Source organism: Aedes albopictus, chromosome 2, assembly GCF_035046485.1.
Source record: "Aedes albopictus strain Foshan chromosome 2, AalbF5, whole genome shotgun sequence".
In the NCBI taxonomy this organism is placed as follows: Eukaryota; Metazoa; Arthropoda; class Insecta; order Diptera; family Culicidae; genus Aedes; species Aedes albopictus.
In genome coordinates this window covers 142995611-143010193 of record NC_085137.1, presented here as the reverse complement: position 1 = coordinate 143010193, position 14583 = coordinate 142995611, and the positions used below count along the sequence as shown (strand labels likewise).

General features: G+C 42.0%; 1 protein-coding gene across 3 annotated transcripts in view; it reads right to left on the bottom strand.

Annotated features, from left to right (window-relative positions):
• The window catches only part of LOC109398534 (GTPase-activating protein skywalker), a 175743-nt gene that overhangs the window by 24652 nt on the left and 136508 nt on the right, over window positions 1–14583 (bottom strand). For 2 of the 3 annotated variants that reach the window (XM_029859135.2, XM_062850570.1), the window contains exons 6-7: window positions 2223–2554; window positions 1987–2155 (exon numbers count right to left, since the gene is read on the bottom strand). In XM_029859135.2, the coding sequence (XP_029714995.1) occupies window positions 1987–2155; window positions 2223–2554 (501 nt within the window). Of the gene's footprint in view, window positions 1–1518; window positions 1555–1986; window positions 2156–2222; window positions 2555–14583 lie in introns of all 3 variants that reach the window. The other variant, XM_029859134.2, reaches the window with a different exon arrangement.

Below are 14583 nucleotides of genomic sequence, written 5' to 3'. Positions count from 1 at the left end.
TGAATGGAATCACTTCGGGAGCAACTATTGAAGAAATACTAAAAGGAACACTCAGAATCTCGGGGCAATTTTCGTTAGGGATTCCGAAAAAACTTATGGGAAAACTGCCAAAAAATCTCTAAATAATCTCAGGAGGAACACTGCAAGAAATGCTTTAAACAACTACGATGGAAAGTCCAGAAAATCTCTGAGAGACCTCCCAGGACCAACACCAAAAGCAATCTTCTGAGAGAACCGGAAGAAACCGCAAGAGAAATCTCAAGCGAAACTTAAAAAAATCTTGAAAAACCCCAGGAAAAACGTTTTTTTAGCATGATGGCAACCACCGATTTTAAAAACTTTTGCATCAATTGAAAGCTGAGACATTTATACATAACATATCAAAAAATTAGAGATGTCTTTTTTTCTATCAAAAGTTATCTGCAGTTTTGTAAATTAAGCCAGGAGAGCAATGGGGCACGTTCGGTGTAGTACTAGATTTGTAATAATGAGCTGAATTTTAGTATGGTGAGAAGGTCAATTCTCCGTTTCTGCAATGAAATGGTGCAAAAAGCGTGAGTATTATGATTCCTTGCCTAATTTGATGCTTTGGATAACTATGTTGTTTATGTTGCAAGAAATGGAGAAAACAACAACACTGTTGCCCAAAGTTTTGCTCAAACAGCATCAAATTAGACAAGGAACCATAATACCCACGCTTTTTTGCACCTTTTCATTGTAGAAACGGAGAATTGTCCTCACCATACTAAAATTCAGCTCATTACTACAAATCTAGTACTTCGCCGATCTGTCCTATAACGGAAGAAATTCTGCAGGATTCTACTGAAAAATTCCAGGAGAAATCGGTTGGAATTCAGGAATCATGGAAGATTCTCAATGAACAATCTTGGAAAGAATGGTTCAAGGCTTGGAAAAATGCCGATACGGAAGAATCTCCGGAAAGGATTTGAAATTCGACCCATAAACTGCGGTCATACCTATGCAATCTTTGCAGCAACAAAATTTGCGCCATCTAATGAGCCAACTCTGAAGTTAGTTGCTCATCATGTACTTAATATGGATGTTCTGCACTTCTTCGAATACATTACGTCCTATTCATCCTCCTATATCAATTCTTTTGAGAGCTAAAAACATAGGGATATACCGAAGACGGCTAATAACAAGACAGACATCTATCCTCTTGCTCCATATACTTTGGGAGCTACAAGCACACTAGCGCCGCAAACGACTTCAGGGAACAACATCATGAATAAGTGTGCGTGCGATGCTACAAGTTCCGTGTATGTATTAGCATGTACACGCACACAATCATCTCCTAATGTTCCTGTGAATCGTTGAGGGCGCTTCAACCATGTCGCCTGCGACAGGGTGGGAGCTGTCTGTCTTGTTATTAGCCGTCTTCGGATATACCTATACTCCGTATAACATCAATACGTATTCGTGTTACATTGAGGTTAGTTAAAAACTACAGTAAAAAAAATCAAACTGTAAGGATTAGTACATAATTAAACCCCATACCATCGGCTGACAGGAATCCCGATCATTCATCAACTTCTAGATAATGTTCGTTCGCGTCATTGTACAATTCCGGCGAACGGGGCGAGAAATTACGACGGAAGCGAAGGTACATATAACCGAGATTCCGAGTATGAGAAAGAACAACAGAAAACAGAATGAGAGAAAATATACAACTTTTTTTTTTGTACAAAACCGGAGGATGATGAAAATGAAGGATTTATGGCACGTCCGCCGGCTGGCTGGCGATGAATCCGGGAGAAAAATGATAGGACATGACATGGCGGCGGGAGCCACCACCGGAGAAGTTTTCCAATAAAGTGAGAATGTTATTATTCGGAATAAAGCGCCAGCCACCGGCAAGCCGATGTCAGTGTCAGTAAACCTCAACCAAGGAACAGGAAAAGAGGAAAAAAAACGGTGTGGAAAATATCGAACCTCAACCACTTCGGATGGCTCGGGTGTACTCACCTCTCTAATGGTTAGTGTATGTGACATCATTTGTACGTTGACTTGGGATTGACTCGTTGGTAAATTATCGCTAGAACGTGATCTTACCATCTGCTTCGAACCACTAAGAACTGACTTACTCTTTAGTACCATTTCAGTCTTTAGAAAAATCCTAGATATGTAGGTTGAACTGTGCGGGGAGGGAGAGGGAAAGAACGTTAGAAATAAAACTACTGGAAAATCACCGGCTCAGTTACCTAAGTGCTCTTATACTAAAAGCCGTCCGCAGGAGCTTGGCCGGCGAGACCGGGATGTTTTTGCAGAACTTTGGTAGCGCATTGTCGATGTCGTTCTTGATTGTGTCGGCGTCCCACTCGGAATTGGTGGTGGCCGAGTATTTGTGAAAGAGAATGAGGATGGCGAGAGCAACCCGGTAGAACACCTTGATGCCCTCGTGGAAGAAGCAGTCCATCACCCGCACCAGGTGCGGAAACGGAAGCCCACCGAGGATCCACCAACACCAGTCCATGAAGATGCGCTCCGACTTCTGGCCCGGGCATAATCTCGATAAATACAGTACTGCGTTTTTCTGAAAAAAGAGGATAATAGAGAATAATTCAGGGAGACTGGATTTGACATTGTTGGGGTAATTTGAAATTCCAAAAAAGTTTTTAAATTCCAGATTGCATTCCTTCGTATCGACTTAGAAGTTCAATAAGCATCCCCAACCAGGACATTTATTTTGCCACATAAGAAGGCGGTACAGAATCTCGAGGATCTACAGTAGACTGTGTATCGTACAGTGGTGGTCGTTTTAAAGACGCTGATATACAAAAACTGGTGTGGATGCGACATTTGGAGAACTGGATTGCCACATTGCGAACCAAGGCTAATCGATTTATACAGTAGAAGTAGGCGAATCGATTAATCGATTTTCATGTTGCCCAAAGAAGCCCAAAGAATTTGACCACATGGTTTATGGACAGCCCCTATGGTCACCCTAGGTATAGTTCAGCATGACCGTAAACCCGCTGAGCACTCAACCAACGCAACTATGGCTATCAATTAAAGTAAAAGAAGGAGTACAAAAACTAGCAACACTTTTTAGTGGACGACCTTAAGCTGTTTGGGGAATCGGTACAGAAACTGCAACAACTGTCGCGACTGATGACGGTAGCCAGCAGCGGCATCCGGATGGATTTCGGAATCGCCAAATGGAGGTCTATCCATATTCGCCGAAGTAGTTTCCGCGTCAACGAAAGAAGAAAACTCGTTGAAACATGGTTGAAGGCAAAGCGGCTTCTCAGCTTCTTGCAACTTACATCTGTATTCGCAATACAGTTATCAATAAGAAGTTGTTGGATCTGTTCTTCCATTGTGTGGTCTGAGGAGCACAGACCAGCTGTAAACTGGCAACTAGGAGTAGATGATCAACAAGTTTGCTGTGCCAGACATGCAGGTTTGGCGTGGTAAAGTGGACCAAGACTGATATCGACGCGTTAGGAGCATCAATACTAGTAACTTTACCCAAGCCAAGCACCGAAAGCCTGTAGTCAGTCATTGAGAGAGCGTCATCCTGACACGCGTAGAAGGAGACAGACATACATACATACATTTATTTGTTCAACATCATTAAGGCCGGACGTCCGCCATTGCTCTGTTGTTAGTAAGAAGCAAATCTCAACTTCTACTTCATATTATTGACTAGAAATTTGATCGTTCATTTGCTCACTTGTGGTGCACAATCGACTAAAGTTTCAGCTACGTCAGTGCAGTGGAAATTGATATTTGCTTCTTCAAAATCGCGAGGCAAATTGTTAGAAAGAGAGGGAAGATAGGAAAAATTACACGTCGTCCCGTGCGGCCTTAAGATAAGACATAATCAACAAGGGGCCGGATCACAACGTCCGAGGCCATACTGTCCCGGTCGGTAAGTCGCATTTTTTTGCGAAATAACATCCAAAAGTTAGGGTGCGTCTTAATATCCTATGTGCCTTCTTTCCTTGGACTTCGTGACACACTTACATGTTTGGACGTTATGCCCCGAAAAAATGCGCCATAAAGTCCTGGGACATTATGGCCTCGGACGTTATGATACTGCGCCAATCAACAATAGTACGCCACAATACTCGGTTCGTGGCTGCCGCTCTCCATCCTCGGTTGCGCCCAATGCTCGCCAAGTCACGCTCCACCTGGTCCGCCCATCGTGCTCTCTGCTCTCCACGCCTTCTTGTGCCAACCGGATCCGTTGCAAACACCAGCTTTGCAGGGTTGTTGTCCGGCATTTTTGCAACATGCCCTGCCCACCGTATCCTTCCGGCTTTGGCCACCTTCTGGATGCTGGGTTCGCCGTAAAGTGCAGCGAGCTCGTGGTTCATTCTTCTCCGCCACACACCGTTCTCCTGCACACCACCGAAGATCGTCCTTAGCACGCGTCGCTCGAAAACTCCGAGTGCTTGCAGGTCCTCCTCGAGCATGGTCCATGTCTCGTGCCCGTAGCAGGGGGATGACGAAGGGCCAAAATCATCTACCCAGCATTCGATTAAACATGGCGTCCAATGTTTTTGTTTTGATTGCTTAATTCATGGAAAAAATGCGCTGGAAACATCGACACTGCTTCGCTGCCACATATAATATCGTGCAAAGCGATAAAGAAAGGGAAACAATAATCAAAAACAACGAGTTCGTTCGAAATGTGTAATTTCCGAAATAAGCACTAGCAACACACGATCCACACACCCGAAAATCAGGAACAAGTTAGGGTAAACCGACCAGAAAGTGGGTACCAAAACGCGCCGTACCAAAAACGATGATGGGTGAAGCACCGATGTACCGAGTTTGACAGCTGTGTCACCCCACTGGCCCGTAGAGGATCACCGGTCTTATTAGCGTTTTGTACATGGTGCATTTGGTGCGTGGGTGAATCTTTTTCGACCGCAGTTTCTTCTGGAGCCCGTAGTAGGCCCGACTTCCGCTGATGATGCGCCTCCGAATTTCTCGGCTCACGTTGTTGTCAGCCGTCAGTAAGGATCCGAGGTAGACGAATTCCTCCACCACCTCGAAAGTATCCCCGTCTATCGTAACATTCCTACCCAGACGGATCCGGTCGTTTTCGGTTCCGCCTACCAGCATGTACTTTGTTTCTGAGGCATTCACCACCAGTCCGACCTTTGCTGCTTCGCGTTTCAGGCGGGTGTACAGTAGGCCGTGTCGATTTTTGCAAAATTGCGAATACACAATCCCGAATAGTCACAAATGGTTGCAAATGGATCCAAATGAAGCCCTGCAAAATTTGAAAATTCTAAAAAATCGGTAAGCTAGTCCGCAATCGACTTGAAGTTTTATATGGGAATTTTAATTTTTCAGTATGGGGAAATCCAACTTTTCAAACTTTTGAAGAAAAAGACACATTAAAGCAACTCTAAAAATCCGCTCCCCCCCTGAAGATTTAGTGCATATATTAGGGAACATTTTGTTAGAAGACAACTTTTTAGTTGCACTTAAGATAAGGGCGTTATTAAATTTCGAAACAATGGACATTTTATTCGCATGATTTCTAACTTCTTCAATTGGCATCACTGCACGTTTTGCATGTTGAAGAGGGTGGTAACAGCCATCTGCGGCGTTACCACCCGTCGCTGGATGGAGACGCAAGTACCTGATAAAAATGAGATAGTTAGGATTGTAAAGATTCTTGCGATATTGCTTTATAAAAACTTGGTATCTTCGGCAAAGTTGTTGGCATGGTCAAGAGCTGTCCAGTGATGAACTAAATCATTGGCAAATCCATCGCTGGGCGGCGCTAGTGTGCATACAAACTACATGCAATAGTATTAACGTATATGCGTGTATCTCAATAACGTGATAATTTAACTGTGTGGTGTCTTCGACAAAGTTGTTGGCTGGGCCACGGGCTATCCAGTGACGAACCAAGTAAGTAGGAATTCAACCGATAGGCGGCGCTAGTGTGCATACAAACTGGATGCAAACTTACAAACGTATATGTGTGTATCTCAATAACGTGATAATTTAAGTAGGTGGTGTCTTCGACAAATTTGTTGGGTGGACCACGGGCTATCCAGTGACGAACGCAATACAGTCTAGACTCCTACTACACGGTTAGTTCAGGGGTGCAGTAGGAATCCGTGTTGTAGGAATCCCAGAGCTTATGGGGTTTCGCCTAATTGAGGGTGTGAGCGAATATATCAGGAGTATTACAAGATAGCACCATACTTTCTTTGGCAAAGTTGGAGTACTAGAATAGATCTACCACACAATGCGAACTAACATCCAATTAGTTGGCAATTTGGCCGATAGAGGCGCTATGTAGAAGTGGTTGCTTATGTTCACTCGCCAGTAGAAGTACTCATAAGTTATCGCTTGCCATATCTCAAGATCTACTTGATTTGGAAAAGTGCTGTCTTCGACAAAGTTGTTCAGTAGGTCAAGAACAATCTGGTGGTTAACCAATTAGTTTGTGATTTCGCCGCTAGGTGGTGCTAGTTGTCAAGTAAAGTTTCAAACTTCTCTAGCCCGCGATCCATATCAGATAGAAAAGTGCCGTCTTCGTCAGAGTTTTTCAGGAAGTAAAAACCTATTTGGTGATTCACTATTTAGTTGGTGATTTCGCCGCTAGGTGCCACTAGTTGTTAAGTAAAATTTCAAACTTCTTTAGCTCGCGATCCAGAGCAAATAGAACAGTATCGTCTTCGGCTAAGTTCTTCAGGAAGTCAAGAGCTATCTAATTACTTAACATTTAGTTTGTAATTTCGCCGCTAGGTGACGCTAGTTGTCAAGTAAAGTTTCAAACTTCTCTAGCTCGCGATCCAGATCAGATAGAAAAGTGCCGTCTTCGTCAGAGTTTTTCGGGAAGTAAAAACCAGTAGAATAACTAGCCACAGAAGTCCAATGTCGTGACCGTTCGTGTGACTAACATCTAGTTTGCCACGCCCTTACAGCGTCAGCAGTGGTACTAGAAGTGTCAAGTTAAATTTATTTACCAAAACAAAAGGCCCTCTACAAGATGGCCACTTAAAAATAGTAAATTATTGCAAATAAAGTTATTAAAACAATTAAATGAGAAAAGTGACTACAGCGCCATTGGAGTTCTAGAGTATTTCTATTTAAAAACCTATCTGGTGATTCAACATTTAGTTGTTGGTTTCACCGTTAGTTGTCAAGTAATGTTTCAAACTTCTTTAGCTCGCGATCCAGATCAGATAGAAAAGTGTCGTCTTCGGCAAAGTTCTTCAGGAAGTCAAGAACAATCTTGTAATGTAACAATTAGCTTGTAATTTCGCCGCTAGGTGACGCTAGTTGTCAAGTTAAGCTTCAAACTTCTATAGCTCGCGATCCAGATCAGATAGAAAAGTGCCGTCTTCGTCAGAGTTTTTTCAGGAAGTAAAAACCTATCTGGTGATTCAACATTTAGTTGTTGGTTTCACCGTTAGTTGTCAAGTAAAGTTTCAAACTTCTTTAGCTCGCGATCCAGAGCAGATAGAAAATTGTCGTCTTTAGCAAAGTTTTTAGGAATTCAAAACCTCAGTGGTGATTCAACATTTAGTTTATGGTTTCGCCGCTAGGTGACGCTAGTTTTTAAGTGAAATCCTCTAGCTCGCGATCCAGAGCAGATAGAAAAGTGTCGTCTTCGTCAAAGTTCTTCAGGAAGTCAAGAGCTATCTAATTAAATAACAGTTAGTTTGTGATTCCACCGCTAGGTGGCGCTATTTGTCAAGTAAAATTTTAAACTTCTCTGACTCGCTATTTAGAGCAGATGGAAAAGTGTCGTCTTCGGCAAAGTTCTACAGGAAGTCACAAGCTATTTAGTGAATTAACAATTAGTTTGTGATTTCGCCGCTAGGTGGCGCTAGTTGTCAAGCAGGGTTCCTGATTTCCACTTTTCATTTTCTTCTACATTTGAAGGTAGTCAGCAGCGAACGGTTGTCGCTTTAGTTTGTGTGTTTGCTTGTCAGCGACGACAGCAAACTCCGGCGAACGGTGGGAAGCCACACTTGGAAATTACTCATTCGTCCACATTCGCATCGCAAGCGATCGAGCGGTGATGCGATTCGTGAGTGATACGAGTGATTTTGTGCATACGATTTTTTATGTTTTCAAAAAATGTTCATTATAATCTTTGCTAATCTAGCATTTCAACAATAATACACTAAAAACTTATGCATTACCTGCAAAAATTCTCTTCAAGTTATGATAATAGCCGCTTCGATCACTCACCAGCATTCTTCACCATTCGCCATTCATTCATTCGCGTGCGATCGAAACTGCGACGAACGGCAACGAATATCGAAGTCAAACAATTTGCGCATCGTTTCCCACTGGTGATAGGGTTGCATGTTTGATCACGACTATCCGTTTGCTGCATCTTTCTCGATTCGCTTCAGCAAAGAGGAATGAATATGAATGGAGTGAAGCGAATATACCGATCCTTGTTGTCAAGTAAAGTTTCAAACATCTCTAGCTCGCGATCCAGAGCAGATAGAAAAGTGTGAAAACCGCCGCGCAAAGAAAAAAAACAATGATAGAACAACATTGACGACTAGCTTTTTCATTGCCGGTAAAGGGTTCCACGATGAACCCGAGGATAAACTTCAATGATAAATAGTCGACCACCAACGTTTTTGTCATCCTTTTTGTTCCTTGTAAACGAGCGGCGACCGGCCAAGGAAACGCCACTAGGAAGTAGCATTTATTGGTGTTTCAGCGCGTATGCTATTACTGCACCGCAATACTTCTGCTGCTTAATAGTAATCCCAAGTAACACGCTTGTCACATAAGGGCGGGACAAAAACCTGCTGCTGTAACTTTTATGTGACAAGTGCGTTACTTGGGAAGGATTGACAATTCAGAGGTGCGATGTTTGATCTCAGATGCAAACTTTTTTGTACATATATTGAAATTCATATTTGTGTGTTACTGTGCGACAACATAGACTCCGTCCACAGACAAACAGACGTAACACTCTTAAACATGGCTTGGCACGTGCATTTAAATATCAATTCAAATTTCATTTAATTTCCACTATCCTTCCACCAGAGGCGCTAGTGTGCGATCGTTTTGACGTTTGCCAGTGTACACGTTGCTGAATCATGCAATCGACAGTATCTCGAGCGGTTCTTTGAACAGGTGGCTGTGTGCAATAGAATTACACTAGAACTCCAATGGCGCTATAGTCACTTTTCCTATTTAATTAAATTAATTACTTTTATTGTAATAATTGATTGTTTTTAAGTGTCCAGCTTGAAGAGCATCACTTGATTTAGTAAACACAATTTGTTTGACACTTCTAGTACCGCTACTGATGCTGTAAGGGCGTGGCAAACTAGATGTTTGTCACACGAACAGTCGCGATATTGGACTTCTGTGGCTAGTTATTCTAATCTGTGTGCTCATAAAAAATATACCGTGCTAAAGTTTTTGATGAATTTCCTCCAAAAATTACGCCTGTTTGTCTGTGCTTCGTTGCTTAGCGCACTTGAGCGAAGAGCGAAACAAAACGACAAAAGATTTCATTTTTCTTATAAATGCAAGCCCTTCATGCAACTAATTCTTGAATCATCAGATTGCTATTGACTTCCTGAAGAACTTTGCCCAAGACGACCGTCTTCTATCTGCTCTAGATCCCAAGATAGAGACAAGCAAACACACAAACTAAAGCGACAACCGTTCGCTGCTGACTACCTTCAAATGTAGAAGAAAATGAAAAGTGGAAATCAGGAACCCTGCTTGACAACTAGCGCCACCTAGCGGCGAAATCACAAACTAATTGTTAATTCACTAAATAGCTTGTGACTTCCTGTAGAACTTTGCCGAAGACGACACTTTTCCATCTGCTCTAAATAGCGAGTCAGAGAAGTTTAAAATTTTACTTGACAAATAGCGCCACCTAGCGGTGGAATCACAAACTAACTGTTATTTAATTAGATAGCTCTTGACTTCCTGAAGAACTTTGACGAAGACGACACTTTTCTATCTGCTCTGGATCGCGAGCTAGAGGATTTTACTTAAAAACTAGCGTCACCTAGCGGCGAAACCATAAACTAAATGTTGAATCACCACTGAGGTTTTGAATTCTTAAAAAACTTTGCTAAAGACGACACTTTTCTATCTGCTCTGGATCGCGAGCTAAAGAAGTTTGAAACTTTACTTGACAACTAACGGTGAAACCAACAACTAAATGTTGAATCACCAGATAGGTTTTAACTTCCTGAAAAAACTCTGACGAAGACGGCACTTTTCTATCTGATCTGGATCACGAGCTATAGAAGTTTGAAGCTTAACTTGACAACTAGCGTCACCTAGCGGCGAAATTACAAACTAATTGTTACATTACAAGATTGTTCTTGCCTTCCTGAAGAACTTTGCCGAAGACGACACTTTTCTATCTGATCTGGATCGCGAGCTAAAGAAGTTTGAAACATTACTTGACAACTAACGGTGAAACCAACAACTAAATGTTGAATCACCAGATAGGTTTTTACTTCCCGAAAAACTCTGACGAAGACGGCACTTTTCTATCTGATCTGGATCGCGAGCTAGAGAAGTTTGAAACTTTACTTGACAACTAGCGTCACCTAGCGGCGAAATTACAAACAAAATGGTAAGTCATTAGATAGCTCTTGACTTCCTGAAGAACTTAGCCGAAGACGATACTGTTCTATTTGCTCTGGATCGCGAGCTAAATAAGTTTGAAATTTTACTTAACAACTAGTGGCACCTAGCGGCGAAATCACCAACTAAATAGTGAATCACCAGATAGGTTTTTACTTCCTGAAAAACTCTGACGAAGACGGCACTTTTCTATCTGATATGGATCACGGGCTAGAGAAGTTTGAAACTTTACTTGACAACTAGCACCACCTAGCGGCGAAATCACAAACTAATTGGTTAACCACCAGATTGTTCTTGACCTACTGAACAACTTTGCCAAAGACAGCATTGTTCCAAATCAAGTAGATCTTGAGATATCGCAAGCGATAACTTATAAGTACTTCTACTGGCGAGTGAACATAAGCAACCACTTCTACATAGCGCCTCTATCGGCCAAATTGCCAACTAATTGGATGTTAGTTCGCATTGTGTGGTAGATCTATTCTAGTACTACAACTTTGCCAAAGAAAGTATGGTGCTATCTTGTAATACTGCTGATATATTCGCTCACACCCTCAATTAGGCGAAACCCCATAAGCTCTGGGATTCCTACAACACGGATTCCTACTGCACCCCCGAACTTACCGTGTAGTAGGAGTCTAGACTGTATTGCGTTCGTCACTGGATAGCCCGTGGTCCACCCAACAAATTTGTCGAAGACACCACCTACTTAAATTATCACGTTATTGAGATACACACATATACGTTTGTAAGTTTGCATCCAGTTTGTATGCACACTAGCGCCGCCTATCGGTTGAATTCCTACTTACTTGGTTCGTCACTGGATAGCCCGTGGCCCAGCCAACAACTTTGTCGAAGACACCACACAGTTAAATTATCACGTTATTGAGATACACGCATATACGTTAATACTATTGCATGTAGTTTGTATGCACACTAGCGCCGCCCAGCGATGGATTTGCCAATGATTTAGTTCATCACTGGACAGCTCTTGACCATGCCAACAACTTTGCCGAAGATACCAAGTTTTTATAAAGCAATATCGCAAGAATCTTTACAATCCTAACTATCTCATTTTTATCAGGTACTTGCGTCTCCATCCAGCGACGGGTGGTAACGCCGCAGATGGCTGTTACCACCCTCTTCAACATGCAAAACGTGCAGTGATGCCAATTGAAGAAGTTAGAAATCATGCGAATAAAATGTCCATTGTTTCGAAATTTAATAACGCCCTTATCTTAAGTGCAACTAAAAAGTTGTCTTCTAACAAAATGTTCCCTAATATATGCACTAAATCTTCAGGGGGGGAGCGGATTTTTAGAGTTGCTTTAATGTGCCTTTTTCTTCAAAAGTTTGAAAAGTTGGATTTCCCCATACTGAAAAATTAAAATTCCCATATAAAACTTCAAGTCGATTGCGGACTAGCTTACCGATTTTTTAGAATTTTCAAATTTTGCAGGGTTTCATTTGGATCCATTTGCAACCATTTGTGACTATTCGGGATTGTGTATTCGCAATTTTGCAAAAATCGACACGGCCTAGTGTACAGTTCTGCCACCGTTCCAAATGTTCTAGCGATAATGTCCATATCGTCCGCAAAGCACACAAATTGACCGGATTTTGTGAAAATCGAAGAAGGAGACAGACACGTCTCCGATATCCGGGTAACATGCGTCTTACAGATCCAGCAGCTACGAACATATATTAACATATATTAATGAAAGCTAGAACCCGCAAGAGATGCACCGCACTATATGTGAAGCTAACCACGGATACAGCGCACTGCATCTGATGCAGAAACATTACCAACTGAACTGCGACATCAAGAATATGGACAAGATGGTCTAGCGTACACTCAGGCAAATAAACCCAAGATTATCATAAGGTCTAAGTTATGAAATGGTCTTTAAACAATTCATAACGGCTAGATTCAATTTCGTAAGATCGGTTTATGACGCAGAATCGACTCACAGTTTGGCTTTTATACACATTTAGCACCACGATATTCTTAAGCGTCGATAGCCGCGTGGGTTGGGCACGAGCTCAGTGATCTCGATGTTCATGGATCGATTCCAGTCTGCATCATTTTACGATTTTTCTGCTCTTTTCATAAGTTTATCTTATGTAATTAGGACATAATAAGCATGTTTGATTTTCATAAGGTATTCTTATGGCATCCATATTTTACAGTTTTGGCTAAATTTCATAAGGTATTTTGATGAATTTCGGTAGTTTACTTCGCTGAGTGTAGGTCTGAGTCCGACGAATCCATCCATGCGCGTATCACTGGGCTCTTTCATGGTTGGACGACAAGCGCAACCGAAAGAACTTTGTTCTTTGCCGGGGAGTAGTATGTTCGCTCCCGAAGCGAAGTCCCTGCATCTGAAAATGATTCAGATTCAGATTCGACGCCGCCACCAATGGCACACGATTCGAGAAAATTCCTGCATCTTAAGTGGAGGAGAGACGCCAACAACATGTCCTAACATGTACACTAGGCCAGTTCAGACTTCAAACATGTCAAAAATTCAAAGCTCCCATATGTTCATTACAATCCTTGGTGCAAAACTAGAGTCCTGTCAAATTTTCAGCCATTTCGGTGGTGATTTAATGGTGGCCCAAAAGCAAAATAGGTTTATATGGGAATTACTATGGAGAATTTTCGAAAAAGGTTCTCCTCGTTGTAGAGCATTACCACATGGATGAAGTAAAAGGGTCAAAGCCGAATTGAATTCTTCAGATTTTAATGATGAATGTTGCCGAAGACCAGAACTCATTTCAACAATCGGGTAAAAAGTTATTAAACAAATTCTCACTCGCATGCGCATCTTCATACACGATTCCCTTCAAGGTGTGCAAGAAGGTAACACGCATACTATGATTGCGTGTTAAGCATGTCGATCGAGCTGTGGTCTTCTGTTCATGCATGCATGGATGAATATCGATTAATAACTTCTGTCTCGTGAGTCGAAACGAGTTGCGGTCCTCGGCAACATTCATCATTGAGGTCTGAAGAATTCAATTCGGCTTTGACCCTATGACTTCATCCATATGATGAAGCTCTACAACGAGGAGAACCTTTTTCGAAAATTCTCCATAGTAATTCCCATATAAACCTATTTTGCTTTTGGGCCACCATTAAATCACCACCGAAATGGCTGAAAATTTGACAGGACTCTAGTTTTGCACCAAAGATTGTAATGAACATATGGGAGCTTTGAATTTTTGACATGTTTAAAGTTTGAACTGCCCTAATGTACACTGCTGGGCATCGACCAATGCGAGCGAGACTCGCGCTGATTGGTGGATGATGTGTTTTGGGAATGCTGGGGTGGGATATATAAGGGATTGCATTTGTTCGAAGAACAATCAGTTTTTGTGTAACAGTCAACGAATAAACATCGAAGAAAATCAACCCTTAAGCCTTCTTACTTGGACAGCCGAACAATCAGCATTTTACAAGGCTAACCACTTGAGAGTTATTCGAAGTCGTCAAGCTATCGTCTGCAGCAGTTGTTCCTGCGGCCCTCTTCAGTGGGAAGAGCCGGCCAACCTCCGTCCAGTGTCCGTGATCGGACAGTATATTCAGGTATCTTCTAGGATTTCATTCAGGGATTTCTCCAGTAGCTCATTCAGAGTTTCCTTTCGGAGATAGGGTTATAAACAGGAGTCTCTCCATCAATTATTCGACAGATCTCTGCATTCAGAGATTTTTGTTGGAGTTAATTTAGGGATTACTCCAGGAGGTCTATCGGAATTCCCACCAGGAGTTCCTTCAGGGATTTTTCTAGAAGTTTCTTCTTTTCTACCAGAAACTACTCAAGAAATTCAAAATGAGATTTGTTCTGGAATTCCTTCAGAAAAGCCTCAAAATGTTCATAAGGGATTATTTTAGGAGATCAGGGACCCGAGCAGAGTCTAACAACAAAATGATAGCAAATCGAAAACTAAATTTGTATTCAGCAGCAAATTGATATCACATTTTGATAT